This window comes from Chamaea fasciata, unplaced genomic scaffold, assembly GCF_029207755.1.
Source record: "Chamaea fasciata isolate MVZ Bird 193981 ecotype frontalis unplaced genomic scaffold, bChaFas1.0.hap1 SCAF_4, whole genome shotgun sequence".
Classification (NCBI taxonomy): Eukaryota; Metazoa; Chordata; class Aves; order Passeriformes; family Sylviidae; genus Chamaea; species Chamaea fasciata.
Window position 1 is genome coordinate 50,349,718 of NW_027094089.1, and position 14,573 is coordinate 50,364,290.

General features: G+C 39.0%; 1 protein-coding gene across 2 annotated transcripts in view; it reads right to left on the reverse strand.

Moving 5' to 3' along the window:
• Nucleotides 1–14,573, reverse strand: part of DGKQ (diacylglycerol kinase theta) — an 87,906-nt gene that overhangs the window by 30,396 nt on the left and 42,937 nt on the right. For both annotated transcript variants that reach the window (XM_066181506.1, XM_066181505.1), the window contains exons 8-14: nucleotides 8,869–8,969; nucleotides 7,239–7,462; nucleotides 6,325–6,415; nucleotides 3,296–3,350; nucleotides 2,111–2,172; nucleotides 1,702–1,852; nucleotides 833–871 (exon numbers count right to left, since the gene is read on the reverse strand). In XM_066181506.1, the coding sequence (XP_066037603.1) occupies nucleotides 833–871; nucleotides 1,702–1,852; nucleotides 2,111–2,172; nucleotides 3,296–3,350; nucleotides 6,325–6,415; nucleotides 7,239–7,462; nucleotides 8,869–8,969 (723 nt within the window). The remainder of the gene's footprint in view (nucleotides 1–832; nucleotides 872–1,701; nucleotides 1,853–2,110; nucleotides 2,173–3,295; nucleotides 3,351–6,324; nucleotides 6,416–7,238; nucleotides 7,463–8,868; nucleotides 8,970–14,573) is intronic.

Here is a 14,573-nt window from a genome sequence, read left to right on the forward strand (position 1 = left end):
GACAAGCATGGAAAGGAGAAGGTGCATCTGAAACCTTTACAGATTTTCCTATGAAAAAATCAAAATCAATGCGTATCAATTAGACATGTGGAGATAGCAAATAACACAAAGGAAGCACACATCAGTCTTCAAAACCATGCTATACAAGGACCCATTTAGCAGACTTGTGGAAGTTAAGCCTGCCAAAGGATGTGAAACATCTCATCTACAGACATCTAAACAAACAGAAGAGAAAATTCCACACTTGAAATTTTTACCAAATGCAGATCTCCACCTGAGCACTGCACTAAAGCTGCCCAGAGCCACTGCTGCTCCAGCTATCAGAAGCCTCATGGCTTCTCTGACTTCACTGAAGTAAAATTCATACAGCAAAAGCAAAGATACAGCTCAAAGGGTGAATGCATTTATTTTCTTCAACTTTCAGCCACTGAACTCTAGCTCTTAACACTGCTAGGAAACAGTGACCATGAAACAGTCCCACTGAGTCCAAAAGCAGTACCAAATTTTAATATTCTCGAAATGAAAGAGAGAACACTTGAAGGATTTTTAACAGATCTGTGGTGTTAATATTATTCAGTTGAAGTGCAGCTTCAAAACTCATTTTAATGATGAAATATTACTGCCTTCTGGTACACAAGGCATGAAGCCAACCTTTTAAATTTTTTTAATAAGGTAACACTAATCCACTGCTCTTCATAAATACAATGTGTTACATTTTACCTGAAGGGCTTTTTGCTTATGCAGTAAGACTAACTGAGCTTTCAGCCTCTAATATTAAGCTGCAGTTTTGAACATAGGCATTGTTTGCAAGACTAAAAATTTTAATGCTTACCTTGCGCTTGATAAACATGACTCACAGACACTACATTTGCTGCAAAGGGTAAAAATATAAACAGATAAAACCTTGGGTACATTTAGAGTAAATATTTAAAGTATTTTAGAAAGTTACATAAACATAATATAAATATTAAAAGTTATACAAATACAGGGAGAACCTCCAGCTAACACTTTCCTTCTCATGCTTACTTTGCAAGTAAGAAAAGCTAAACTGATTTTCATAAAAGGTGACTAAGGATTCTTTCTGGCATTTCAAGTTTAATTCCTCTTGAAGTGACATAAAAGACTGGGAAAAATGCTTTGTTTCCTGCAATAAAAAGCATGACACATTCCTGACACTGTTTATACAAAGTACTCGTTGAAGGAATATTATGAAAATTCAATTACACTTCTTTGAAAAAGAGAAAGAAATTCTTTTCCCTGAGTGTTTGTCCGTATGTGTGTGCACACACTGCTCATACTTCTCCGTGATGCGGCACAGAGCTCATGACTAACATGGAGAATGGCCCAGGCAAAAAGTGTCAGAGGTTAAAAAAAGCAAGGTATATTCTGCACATGGTTTAAGGTATGTATAATTCTTCAAAAAAGTGATGCTTTTTCGCATAAACATACCAAAAGAAAAAAGTGCAGTCACATATAACTAGAGTAACGTAATAATTATTCTGTAAATAATGAGCTGTTATATCTCTCTTGCAACTGTGAGCATGTTAAAATGATTAAAAAAGCCCACATGAGAGTAAAAGGCAGAACGATTTTTTAAAAATCAGGTCAGAAAAAGGTAAAATTATAAGAAAAACGAGCAATTGATGCTACTACATTTTGTTCTGTACAAGTTAATGTCTGAAAATGTACCTGTTTACTTACTTTTGATAGCTAATTCTTCCTTGAGAATATTTGTGTATTCTTCAGGGGAAAGCTGATGTGGAAGGCCACCAACAAATAAATTTACTTGTACAATGGATTTACTGTTTTCCACAATGTAAAATCTTGTTTGATTCATCTGACGTATTGAAGTCTACCAAAATAAAGGAAAATAAATGACATGACATTTGGCAAAAAGATATTGTGAAGCAAAATCCAAAATAGTTCTGCACTTAGTAATCATGTCCTCTGTGCCCAGAGAATATCAGAAACAGAAACCAACTTCAGTTGAAGCACTTAGCTTCTCTACGCTTGAGCCTGCTTAGGGGGTAACCAATGACTCACATTTTCTGTAAGAAAGAGGACTCCATACTTGCTAAAAAAAAAAAAAAAATTTCTTTTTCAGATTTACCTTTCTTATGTCCTTGAGTCTGTTAAGAATCAGTTCCTGATTGTCCAAGACCATGCGTTGAACTGGAGAGGGCAAGAACATTAATCGTGTTAGAAAGCACGTACATTTGTATCAGGCTCACTTACACAAAAACAATAAGAAGAAAAATTAGGGGAAAAGTACAGCTCTGCATACAACTAATTTTCTCATAAAGGACCATGCAGACCTGAGCTACTTCTTATCTAACAATAAAAACACATAGGTGCTTGGAACAGTCTGACTTTTTCCACAGTTCATAAACATCATCCTCCTTTAAAAAAAGGCGGAAACAGCCTGAACCCACTCAAAAGACAAGCAGCACTTTGGTCATAATCTAATAGTTTGACAGAAGACTTTAAAACTATATTTCCAAACAAATCAATTTTATCAAAGTATTAAAACAATTGTAACAACTTCCAGTGAATGTAAGGTTGCAAATGATGCTTCACCAGAAACTGACCAAGGTTATGACATTCACAAATCTACAATAACCTTTATAAAATAACTTCCCAATAATGTTCTAAAATAAGGCAAAGCATCAAGACAGTATTTGAACTACAAAGATATTTATTCAGCTGTGGTCAGAGCATTAGACTTCTTAAATGTCTTTATTTATTTCTCCACACAACCTTACAAATACTGAAGCACAAAGGGATATCAACTTGGAGAACACAAGCCCAGCTCCTGCAGGATCACAAAACACTTGAGCAATGCTAGGACTGCAGAATTCTGTTTGTCCTAACACACAAACATATTATTTGGACTGTCTTAGGACTCAAACTTACTCTTCTTCAGGGGCTGTGTCAGGAGGAAAGAAGACAAGGAAAGAAGAGGAAGGGGGCCATGTGAACTTTAGAATTAATCTTTAATAAATAACTCAAATTCAGAAAATTATGTCAGTTAAACATAACTCCCCAAAACAGGGCAAAAGTGTCAATACCCACCAGAAACCACAAATGAGTTTTTATGTGATAATGAAACGGAACCTTATTCCCACAGGACACACAGGACTGAAAAGAATCAGCATCACTTCTGATTAGGTATTTCAACATCATTATGAAGTTTCATTTGTGTTTTTTATTGTAGAAAATGAACTGTGACTGTTAGAATGGGGAAAAAAATCCCATGGAGATCAGATGTGTCTTTTGCCAATGCTCCTTCACTTACCTTGCTTACTGCCCATAAGCACTTCCACCAATTTGAAATTCTGGAGGCACTCCGTCTGCCAAAAGATACAGCATGTAAATGCAGCTTCTGACCAACATAATTTTGCCAGATGTTAACATTACTATGCGTTATATCCTGTACATAGTGTATAACAGAGCATGGAAAATGAAACATTTTTTTAAAATTAAGTCTTTTTAAATCAACCATGATCTTCCTCTAACCAACTCCTTCCAAGACAGGAATAATCTTCATTTTACACACTCATGGCATCATACTTCCATGCTCCTAAAACATTGGCATTCTCACAGCCACACTGTGAAGGTGAGCACAGTTCATCCCATTCCTGCTTCAGTGATGAGCAGCTCATCTGGAGTATTTTCTGAGTGTCCTTCCAGGACTGGGAATGAGCCTGCTCTTGAAGAAGATGTCCCAGGAACTAGCTTGGCAAAAGCAGGCTGACCATTCCCCATCTCCTGGCACACTCCAGGCACTCATTGAACAAAACCCTCTTCACATGTGCCACAGTCTCTTCTCCAAGCTACTGCCAGGAACCACTCAAATTGCTTGCAGCTGGACCACAAGAGCTGGCACAGCCAAGAGCTGCCACAGACAATGACCGAAACCCTGCAAATGTATCACACTCAGGATTAAGGAAGGGTCTTAAATTTTGGCCTTGAAACTCAAGAGACAAATGATCTTGCTTTACATGTCAGGAATGGGGGTGTTAAGAGCCTCAACTGCCTACAGGTGGTTTACCTGATACTTGATGAAAGCAACTTGGAGCACAGGCAGATTCTGGACATTAAAAAGAGATTTTCTGCGTGTGCATGTTTATACAGAGAAACAAGCAGAGCATTTTAAAATTGCCGTAACAGAAAAAAACCCCACTACTGGAGAAATTGCAATTGATCCAAAGAATTAAGGCTCTTACAGCATATAGCTAGCTGCCCAAATATAGAGATGTGAAGGTTTTTCCCTAACGGAATTTCCAACTATACCGTTTGACAGTTTCTTTTTTCAGATGAGACAAAACTTCAGATATGGTTGTTCCTATTTTTGTTAAAAGGTCCACAGCACTTGAGGAAATGGACTGACAACAAATCCTGGAAGTATCCTAAGCTGCATTCTTTAAACAGCTGGATACACCTAGACAGATCTATGATTATCACTTACTGCAGAGAGATAAGTCACATGCATGTTCCTGTGTACCCTGTAAATAACCACAAAGGGCAGCAGTCACCCTCTGTGAGCATGGCTGTGCCCTGGAGCAGTGGAACTGTGCTGATTAGCTGGTGTGCTCACAAGCCCCAGGTGCTGACTAAAATGTGCACACTACAGCTTTGTGTCTCCACACTGGTGAGGCTGGGCCTGCCAATGGCTTGACATGCTAGCAAAGTCTACTAATATGTTTCCTGAAAGTTATGCTGTTTTGGCACCAACCCTACAAAGGACAGGCAGACTGAAAAGAGATTATCTTCCAAGGAAAGCCTGTGCATCTAGAAGATTACAAGATATATCTAGAATTTTCCAGTGATGTGGGAAGCAATTTAGACAGTAAAGAACACGAGTGCTGTTTCAACCTTGAGTCCTTCATTGCAGCCCTTGTGGGCTACAGAGATGCTGCTTGCCACTGTAGGAAGAAAATTTCTGCAGTGCTCTTTAATGTTTTTATAAATTGTCTGGATGAATAAATCAAATGCATTGTGCGTCTCCTGATGATACTACGCTAGGAGGAACTGTGGACACCCTCAAAGGTAGGGAGATGTGGATGTGCTATAGAGCTGCGCAATCACCAGCCTATCAAATTTTTAGCAACAGCTACTGCCAGATTCTCAACCAGGGACGGGGTAATCCTGGTTAAAAATACAAACTGGGGGATGAGAGCTGGAGAGCAGCCCTGAGGAAAAAGATGTCGTAGATTGGGTCAATGGCAAGTTGAACATGAGCCAGCAGTGCCCTGGCAGCCAGGAGGGTCACCTCTGTCCTGGGGAGCATCAGGCACACCATCACTGCCAGGCAAGGGAGGGAATTGTCCTGTTCTGCTCTGCACTGGGGCAGCCTCACCTCCAGTGCTGGACGCAGTTTTGGGTGCCACAGTGTAAGATGGACATCAACCCATCTGAATGTGTCCAGAGCAGAGTGACCAAGATGATGAAAAGTCTCAAGGTCAAGACTTGGAAGGACCACTCTGAGGTCACTTGGTTTGTTCATCCTAGAGTAGAGGAGGCTGAGGGGTGACCTCATCATGGTCAACAGCTTGCTTAAGGCGTGAAGTGAAGGGAGAGGTGCGCGTTCTCTTTTCCTTGGGTCCTATCACTGGTCACTCCTCTCTCTGGTGACCAGTGATAGGATCCAAGGAAAAGAGAATGAAGCTACATTAAGGGGAGTTCAAATTAGATGTTAGGAAAAGGTTCTTCACTGAAACTGTGGCTTGTTACTGGAACAGGATCCCTAGGAAAGTGTTCATGGCAGCAAGTTTGTGAGAGTTCAAGAGGTGTCTGGACAATGCTGTTAGTCATACACTTCACTTTTAGGTAATCCTGCAAGGAGCAGGAAGTTGGACTCAGTGATTTTTATGGGTCCTTTCCAACTTGAGATGTTCTGTGATTTTACAATTTCCTTCAGAGCAGCATAAAGAATTAGAGGAGACAAGCATGATCATCCTAACATTGACTGCCAATTTCCCAACAAGGTAAAATTAGCAGAATAGCTACATGTGTGTATTTTAAATATTTCAAGACATAAACAACCAGTAAAAATATGCTGCAGCCCAAGAATCACAGTGCTCATGCACATAAATCTGCTTGACCCAGAAACAGTCATGGTGCCTCAAGTACAGAGCAACCTACCTACCCTGAAGATTGTGTTAAACTTTGAGCAGCATGCCAGTCACAAAAGATCATCTACCAAATGCTAACAATATTTACAATAACTATGAATTAAGGGACTGTTACTTTTCTCAAGAGAAAAATATATACTTTCAGGGTCACTAAGGTCGCATATGCACATGCTTAGGATCATTCACTTACCTGCCTTCCAAGTAATGGGAGCACTTCTTTGATCACAGTCTGCACTGTGGTATCCTTATTTACTCGTAGAGAAACATATGCCATCCCCACCCTAAGGAGAAAAATACTTATTTTAGGACCGATCCTGAGTATACCTTTTTAAACTAAGTATAGAATTTTCTCAAACATATTTGCATTAGTTGAAGAAAGTTGTTCACTGAGGGTCATGGCAGATGTGGTATCAGAGCCACAGGCAAGAAAACACTTTTATCTCAAGAAACTACTAATTACAATTGTAGAACTGCAGATTAGTCTTTTCCTAATCACAAAGTTAACCTGCAATTTTTATAAAACTTGACAATGTAGTTGCGACACCAAAATGAACACATGGTTAAATTTTATCCCACAGGTCATCAGAAATTAGTAGATCCAGACCATTTTGTTTCCAGTCCTAAATCAGCCTAAAATTCATACTGTCTCAGTGGTAAATGAATAGGGTGGGGGGTTTTTAGGTGGTTTTTTTTCCCTTCCTCATCTCACATGGGAAGTTGCACTGTAGCTCTTCCTACTTCACATTTCTTCAAAAAAATCCATCAATTTTTCAAGTGACGTGTATGTCATCTTTTGTTTACAAATGAACATAACACAAAGTTGCATCTTTCTAGCCAAACACATAATAGAACTGCACAAGTTGCACTGTATGTTCCATGCATGTAAAGAAACCCAAGGGTTCCCAGGCATGGAAATGAATGTTGTGCATACTAATGCATACTACATTCAGAAAAATGAACAGAAGAATCTTGAAATACAGAAAAAGAAACTACACTCTCTGTTAGAGTTCTGCAGCTTCAATAACTAAAGCAAACAGGGCTAGACTACAGAGGACAAATGTAGCCAAGCAGTATAACCTTGTGATCAAGAAGGAAAATACTCACTTTAGCCAGGCAGGGTAAATTCTGATCACTTCCTCCTCCTTTGGTTTGGCTCTGATGATCCAAGCTTCAGGAACAGATTCTCGGAATACTGAGCCCAAGTTGCTGTCCTCCGCAGCATCATTCCTGTTGATAACATCATCAGAGAGCAGCACCTGCTGTGTAAACGTCTGAAGCTCATACTCCTGCTGGTCATCATTTATGTAGTACGCCCTCAAAGCAGCCTCCTAAAACACAGCAAGATAAATTCACATTTACTTGAAAAGACACCATTAATACCTATTCAGCCACAGACATTACAAATACCTGATGTATGAATTGAACCTTTAATGCATGTTCTAACCTCATAGCAATGGCAAAAAAAAAAAAAAAGGCAAAACAAGAGTGAAGTTTTGAAAACAAATTTCAGTGAACATGAAAGAAGAAAACTTGAGATATCAATGTATTTAAACACAATCCACAGTATTTCTGGCAAGTGATACTCATTTTAAGACCAGATGTAAAAACTCAGGTCCAATAAATTTTTCAATCAAAAATGATTGAACCCAACTCTGGCTACTCAGTCTTCTTGCACTAAGGGATGCTAAAAATTAGTGAGGTGCTCAGGCAAGCTGCCCTGAACCCACACACCTGTGAAGAGGAAAGGGAAGGGCTGTCCTTGCAAGATGCACACAGGAATTTTACATCAATAATGGGCCCATGCCTGCAGCACCTTTGTTGACACAGAGCTTCCAGCTCACTTATAAGATCTTGTATTCCTTTTCTCTAGTATTAAAAGCACCAGCCTGGTAAAATGTGCTTAAAAGGCAAATAGCACTCCTAAATAAAATGTTTTCAGTCCAGCACATAGTTTTTCTTAAAGACCTTTGACATGCAGAACACTACAAACACTTTGCAAAACTGTTGATTTTGAGCACAGTATCAAGATAAAAATCCTAATGATCTTTAGCTTTCTATTGTCAAAATTCTGATGTAATACATTCTTCAGACTTCTTTGCCAAGTCTATTATGACTCTGAGACCTCACCATGAACAATTCTATTGCAAACCACCCTATTCCCTCTCTAGGATTTATCTCTGCCTAGCTCAGCAAATGTTCAGCAAAAGATATGTTCAGCACACTTGATTTAGTACTAAGAAATTTCTCCATCCCAGATGGAGTACTGGAAAAGTTAGGGAGTGGCCAGTATATTATCAATAACTGATTATTTTCACAGCCAAGGGGTGGAGATAACTATAACACGCTTTAGTGTTCAAAGCTGTTTAACTCAAGTGCAATATTGGTGGCTGCCCAGGATAAATATCAAACCACTACTACAGAAAAGGAGCAAGATCTGAGGAGCTGGTTATCCTGTATTGCTTGTATCAGCAAAATCAGGCTTCAGAGAAATATCAGGGAGCAGAATGACTGCTTAACATGTGATTGCCATTATGCTACAGATACATAAGCCACCATTTCCTCAGATGCTCTAAAATAAGAGCACTACATGAAGATGTCAAATTATTTTGTAATATTACAGCCCATTCACATTTTTGTTGTTGTTGAGTTACATTTCTAAAACTTAGTTTTTTACTATTGTAATATGAAATTATATGTATCACACTGGAAAATCCACCCTCACTGGGTATCTTACCACAACTTCTTCGTTTTTTGCAATCCTTGGAACTGAAATTAGTCGAAATTGATTGCGTTTCACTGCATCATTCCCATCAAATATCTTTAGTGTTTGTTTACCTGTATAGAAACATACGTATTTCATTAGCACACACCTTGAATCGGAAAGCTACCTGAATAAGAAGGGTATAATATAACTAAAAACCTGCTTTTAACTCACGGAAATATTTCTTCGTGGGAACATGCCTTGTCATAAAACAAGCTTTGAGGCTGAATATTTTAAATTCTGTTTTGTTACTGCTCATTTGAAACAGGGGTACATTCAGAGAGGAAAAAGAGAGGAGTGATCACAGTTTTGTCCTGGCTTTTGATATAACTGTTATAACCTGACTGTGCATGTTATCGCTTCTTCAACCCCAGCATTCAAGACTGCATTGATTATTGACAAGTTGAACAACTTGAAGACCAAGACAAAGTGCCACCCCCTTCAGAACAGCTCCGAAAGCACTGCCAATTGTGGTTAATCACACTGTCTGTTAACACACTGTAAAGGAGATACGTTACATGCTGGAGCCCACTTCCATGCTTCCCTTACAGCTCGGAAATACTTTGTAGTATAGAATAAAATACTAAAAGCCTTTTGCTCTCAATAATATCAGCATTTAGGTTCGATGAAACCCACTAGCAAATTGCCATTTACCATAGAAGAATTAAAAAGGACAACTGGAACTGGAAGAAGAAAACCACCAAACCATCTCTAACCGATGACTGATAAAAAGCAAGCAAGAATCCAGGCAGAAATGTGCATCACTGGGTATCTCAATGCTGCAGTGGTAGATTATGAGGAAAGACTGCAGAGTATAACTACTTAGCAAGGACACTCCAGTGCTAGCTTCCTTGAACCACCTGAAACTAATTATGTTGAGTCTAATCCACCTATTTCTGCTTCAGTGTATGTTCTTCAACTTCACTCAAAAGCCAACACCACAGAACTAAAGGATTATCTAGTACTTACATGTGAAAGCAGTCTTTTAAAAATGAGATTCTAACCCTTAAAAAAAAAAAAATCATGATACCTTAACTCTCATCATCTTTATTTCTCCTCATTCTGAGATGTGACAGCTACACCTGGACTTCTTTTTCAGTATAGAGTTATCCACTTTTTAAGGGTATCTCCTCATTATCAATTCCACTGCACAATGTGTGTGCAAGGACATTCTCATTACCTAACATGAAGACCTCATTGCACAGCAAAACAGTCCACAGTATAGCCTCCCATGCTACTCCAAAGTCACCCTAGACTCCTGGGACAAAACTGGCTATGTTGACTGGTCTAGTGGAAGGTGTCCCTGCCCTTGTCAGGGGGGTTGGGACAAGATGATCTCTGAGGTGCCTTCTAACTCAGACCATTCTGTGACACTATTATGATATTCAAAACCTTACTGAACATGACAATCTGCCCTGAGTGACCTTGCCTGAGCAGGAGGCTGTCTTAGTCAATCTCCATACTGCCTCCAACCTCAGCCATGCTGTGACTCCTTGATGGGAAACCTGTACAACACATGCATGTACAAAGAAAAACAGACAGAAACAGAATAAATAAAATCACAGAATTATAAAATAGCTTGAGTTGGAAGTGGCCTTCAAGGATCATGGAGTACAAGAATCCTGACTGGGAAATCTTTCACTAGATCAGGTTGCTCAGAGCCACACCCAACCTAGTATGATACATTGTGACTTTTCAATTCTTTTTGTTGATATGAAAAGTAGTTTTACTGTGGATTTTCAGTTTCCCACTTATCATAGTGCTTGTGTCTGTTGTCAATTTCTTTTTAGTCACAGTATAATAAAGTTACAAATATCATCAACTCTTACTTCTAAAGTGCCCTTGAAACTCAACAACCATTGCATTGAGGCCATAGCACACATCAGAAAGTGATCTATTCCTTTCAATTCTGCTGGATCTATGCCAGAAGGAGTGGAATTCTTTAAGACACAGATTTCTGTCAGACAGATCTCCATGGTAACTATAGCATAGACAAATGTTAACCAAAAGACACACTGTGTCCTGAGTGACCTTCCTTAGAGCTAACACTACTTGAGAAACAAGTGAACACTGGTTTCTGACAGCACAACTGATGTTCTGAGTATGAACTTTCATAACACTATCAAAATCTCTGTTGTTTTCTTTAGCAATCCAGAAAGTGGACAACCATGTGAGAATTAAAACATTCATCCAAGTTTTAGTACTTGTTTTCATTTGAAGTGCCTTTGTAGTCTGCCCTTATGAGATACTAGCTGGCCTACGAGAATCCCTAACAATTGTAACTGGAGAATTTTTAATGAGCTGTCCATGTCTTAAGAACAGTCAAAGAACAGTTGGATTGACTCTCAAAATAAACTGGTTTACAAGAACAAGTTTAGATCTACATACCAGTAGTAATGTCCTAAGCTCAAGCATATTTCTTAGCTAAATAAATATAATGCTCCTAATCTGGTGTCCATCACACAAAAAACCTCCTCAACTCTATCAGTGAAAAATCACATTTAAGTTTGTCACTGTCCTCCTCACAGGGGACACTTTTACTGCAACCCAGTGAAAAATGGCTTGCTTGCACACCAGCTTCTGGAAGCACATTAACAAAAGAATGAATAGCTACATGCTGCAATTAGTCATCCAGAAATACATTTCTCCAGTGAGTCAAGAGCACATCTAACACACGTAAGTTAAGGTGTGTCTTATGCCAGTCTGATTTGTCTAACTAGCCTTGGCAAGCTCAACTGTAACCACTTTGGAAATCAGGTAAAGCTCTTCCTTCCAGCTGTTCAATTTTTTAAATATTAGAAAATGACCCAGTTACAGAAGTGAAGTCTACATACCCCTACTTAGTATATGTATTTATGTATGTATGTATGCATGTATATATATATATATATATATTTATATACAAAACCCCTTGCTAATATGCAACAGATGCACTTATCAAATGGTGGTATTTAAAGGAGTTACTGCCTGCTTTGTAATACTGGCACCTCGCTGCTAAATGTCTTTTATCTTTTCCTATTGGATCAGAGTACAGAGTATCAAGACTTCCTCCTGAAAAACACATTATTTCTTTTTCTTACCATGCAATACTGGGCTGAGAATAACCTGTTAATTGTGCTTACCCTTTCCAAGAGGAAAGTAACTACAAAAGGTTAACTCCAGGCATAATTTACCAAAGTGTGGAATTTGATTTCAGAGGCTAAGATACCAAGTTTTTCTGGGAAAAAGATAAAACAGAATAGGATGAGTCCAAAGTTCATGTTCCCTTTGACTTCCAAATCTCCACAGACAGGACATGGCTTCTGAAAGACTTACATGTGGCTTGTGACTGAGATAGGAAAATGATGCAGTCCTGAATCATTTTGTCATTTAAAAAAGCTAGAGGCCTTTACAGATTTGTATTTGTAAAAATTACTCTTAAAAGACTAAATTCTAGCAACATAGCTTACCAAGACACTTCCCCAAACAACTTGTGTTACTCACATGCCTTATACTCTCCTTCTCTACTGCTACTTCATATTACAACAGTGGGGACTATCAAATTTTGGTTTATTTCAGTATTAGGATTCATAACCTACAAGATGGCATTTATGTATGTAAGAATTATGTATTTTTTCTTTTATTGCCTTTGAAGAGAGCCTTTCAGAATCCCAGATTCCTTCCTCCCACCCTTCCTTCCCTTCCTTTTCTTTCTTCCTTCTTCCTCTAGCTCTTTCTCTTCCAGAAGAGTCATTTGCAGGTGTGTGCCTTCTCTGAACTTGTTTTCTTGAGCAGCTCAAACTCCCCTAGTTTCAAGACAATTTTGAAGCACAAATCTGTATTAACAGCTGCTCCCCCATTTTGGTAGCCACTTCCTAACCCTACTTCTCTTAGTTTTTAGAGCCTTTCAAGCATCTGCCAAGGAACATGCGACATGTTTAGTTGTCTGTAAGCAGCAACAGAAGAACACAATGGTCCTTTTTATGAAAGGTTAAAGTTTTCTTAAGTATCTTTAGGGAAAAAATCCCTCCCCATGTGCTGTCCTTGCTTCTTCTGGAAAACAGTTTGTTCCTGCTTGCAGAATTATAGTGGAGGCCTTCCCTGCACTGTCAGCGGGTCTGGGACAAGACTCTAAGCCAGTGACTTGGGTCTATCTAATACAAAACCATTTCATCTCTTACTCAGCAGATGAGCAGCAACCTGAGGAAGGCAAAATAGAGGCTGTGGAAGGACATGCTGTATGCATGAAATATCTGTTTGCTGACAGCACTGTAGCCCCCATTTCTCTGATAGACAGATTCCTCTAAAACCTCCTCCAGAATGGGTTTTCATTGATGGCTGAATTTTGTCCTGCAGAAGATGGACACACGCTGAATCAAACAGTTCACTTGCAGCCAGGTAGCACTGAGAGACTCTCACAGGGCAGAGAGAGTCCTTTGCCAAACCCACTTGTTTATCTGTTAAATCTATCAACTCAGAAACTGTATGGTTGTTCTTATGTTATTTTATGCTTTTGGTTTCAGTATCTTGGTAGGCTAAATATAGTGGTTGATTTAACACATTTAAGCTACCTATATTAAGACTTAGATCTTCTGCCTTTACATTTCACTCAACAGGCCCATTACAATAGCAAAATAACAAAAATTAATGTAGATTACTAATTTAAATCTTCTTCCAATACTAAACTACAGACTTGGTATCCTTTTCTACTGGCTTCCCTCCTGTGGAAAAAGGTGTCTTTCCACATAAACATTACTCAATTTGTTCTGACTTGTTTTCATAGTTTTTAGAAATATGTATTCCTAAAACACAGAGAGCTGGGATTAGGAAAAACCAAATATTCTGGAACGTAACTGAGTTCGGACACTCTTGAGGGAGAGCATGGTAACATTCCAAAAGACATGGTAGATGTACTGAGTCAACACACAGAAGAAGTGAGTAGCTCCTTCTTGACCCATGTTATACAAATGGTGTTATCCAGAGACAGGTGAAGGTGGTCCAGCCCCCTACAACAGTGTCATTGCAATGCTAAATTCAAATTCATGTTGTATTCATATTCATAGCATATGACTCCCCACACACAGAGAAGCACAACAGCTGGCAGGTGCACCTCAATAACTTTACCAGGTAGGTTATCAAAGAAGCTCTGTCCTGAGCTGACACAAGGTCATCAATCCCATTGTCTGGGGGTGGCACACACCAGAGGAGTCCGTGGGGGAAGTTCGGTAGGATACCTCACTGACCAAGGAGGTCTCTCAGCTGGCAGGGATATATGAAATAATGTGAGAAGCATTCTGGGATGATACAAGAGTTGTTAGGAGAACTTTAGGAGAGGAATCAAAGCAAGAGATCAAAGTGGGTTGGGGAAAAACTAGTATGGGAAAATAGAAGGATAAGGAGACCAAGGAAGCTGGTCACATTTAAAGAAGTTGCTGGTTGGTACTGCATGGCCATGCCCTGGACCACATCACCACAGTCTGTCATGTCTTATCAGATAATGTTATTTCTGACTCTTTTTGAGAGTGTGGTTTTAGCTGAGGTTTCTAAATCACAGCTAGGTTACTGGGCTCTACACTGTCCTATGTTTTGTGAAAAGGCATTATAAGAAAGCAATTTTTTATGTCACTGTTCTTCTTAAAACAAAACTAACAATACTTTACACAACCCTTGAAAATACACCATCTACTGCTGCTTTCTCC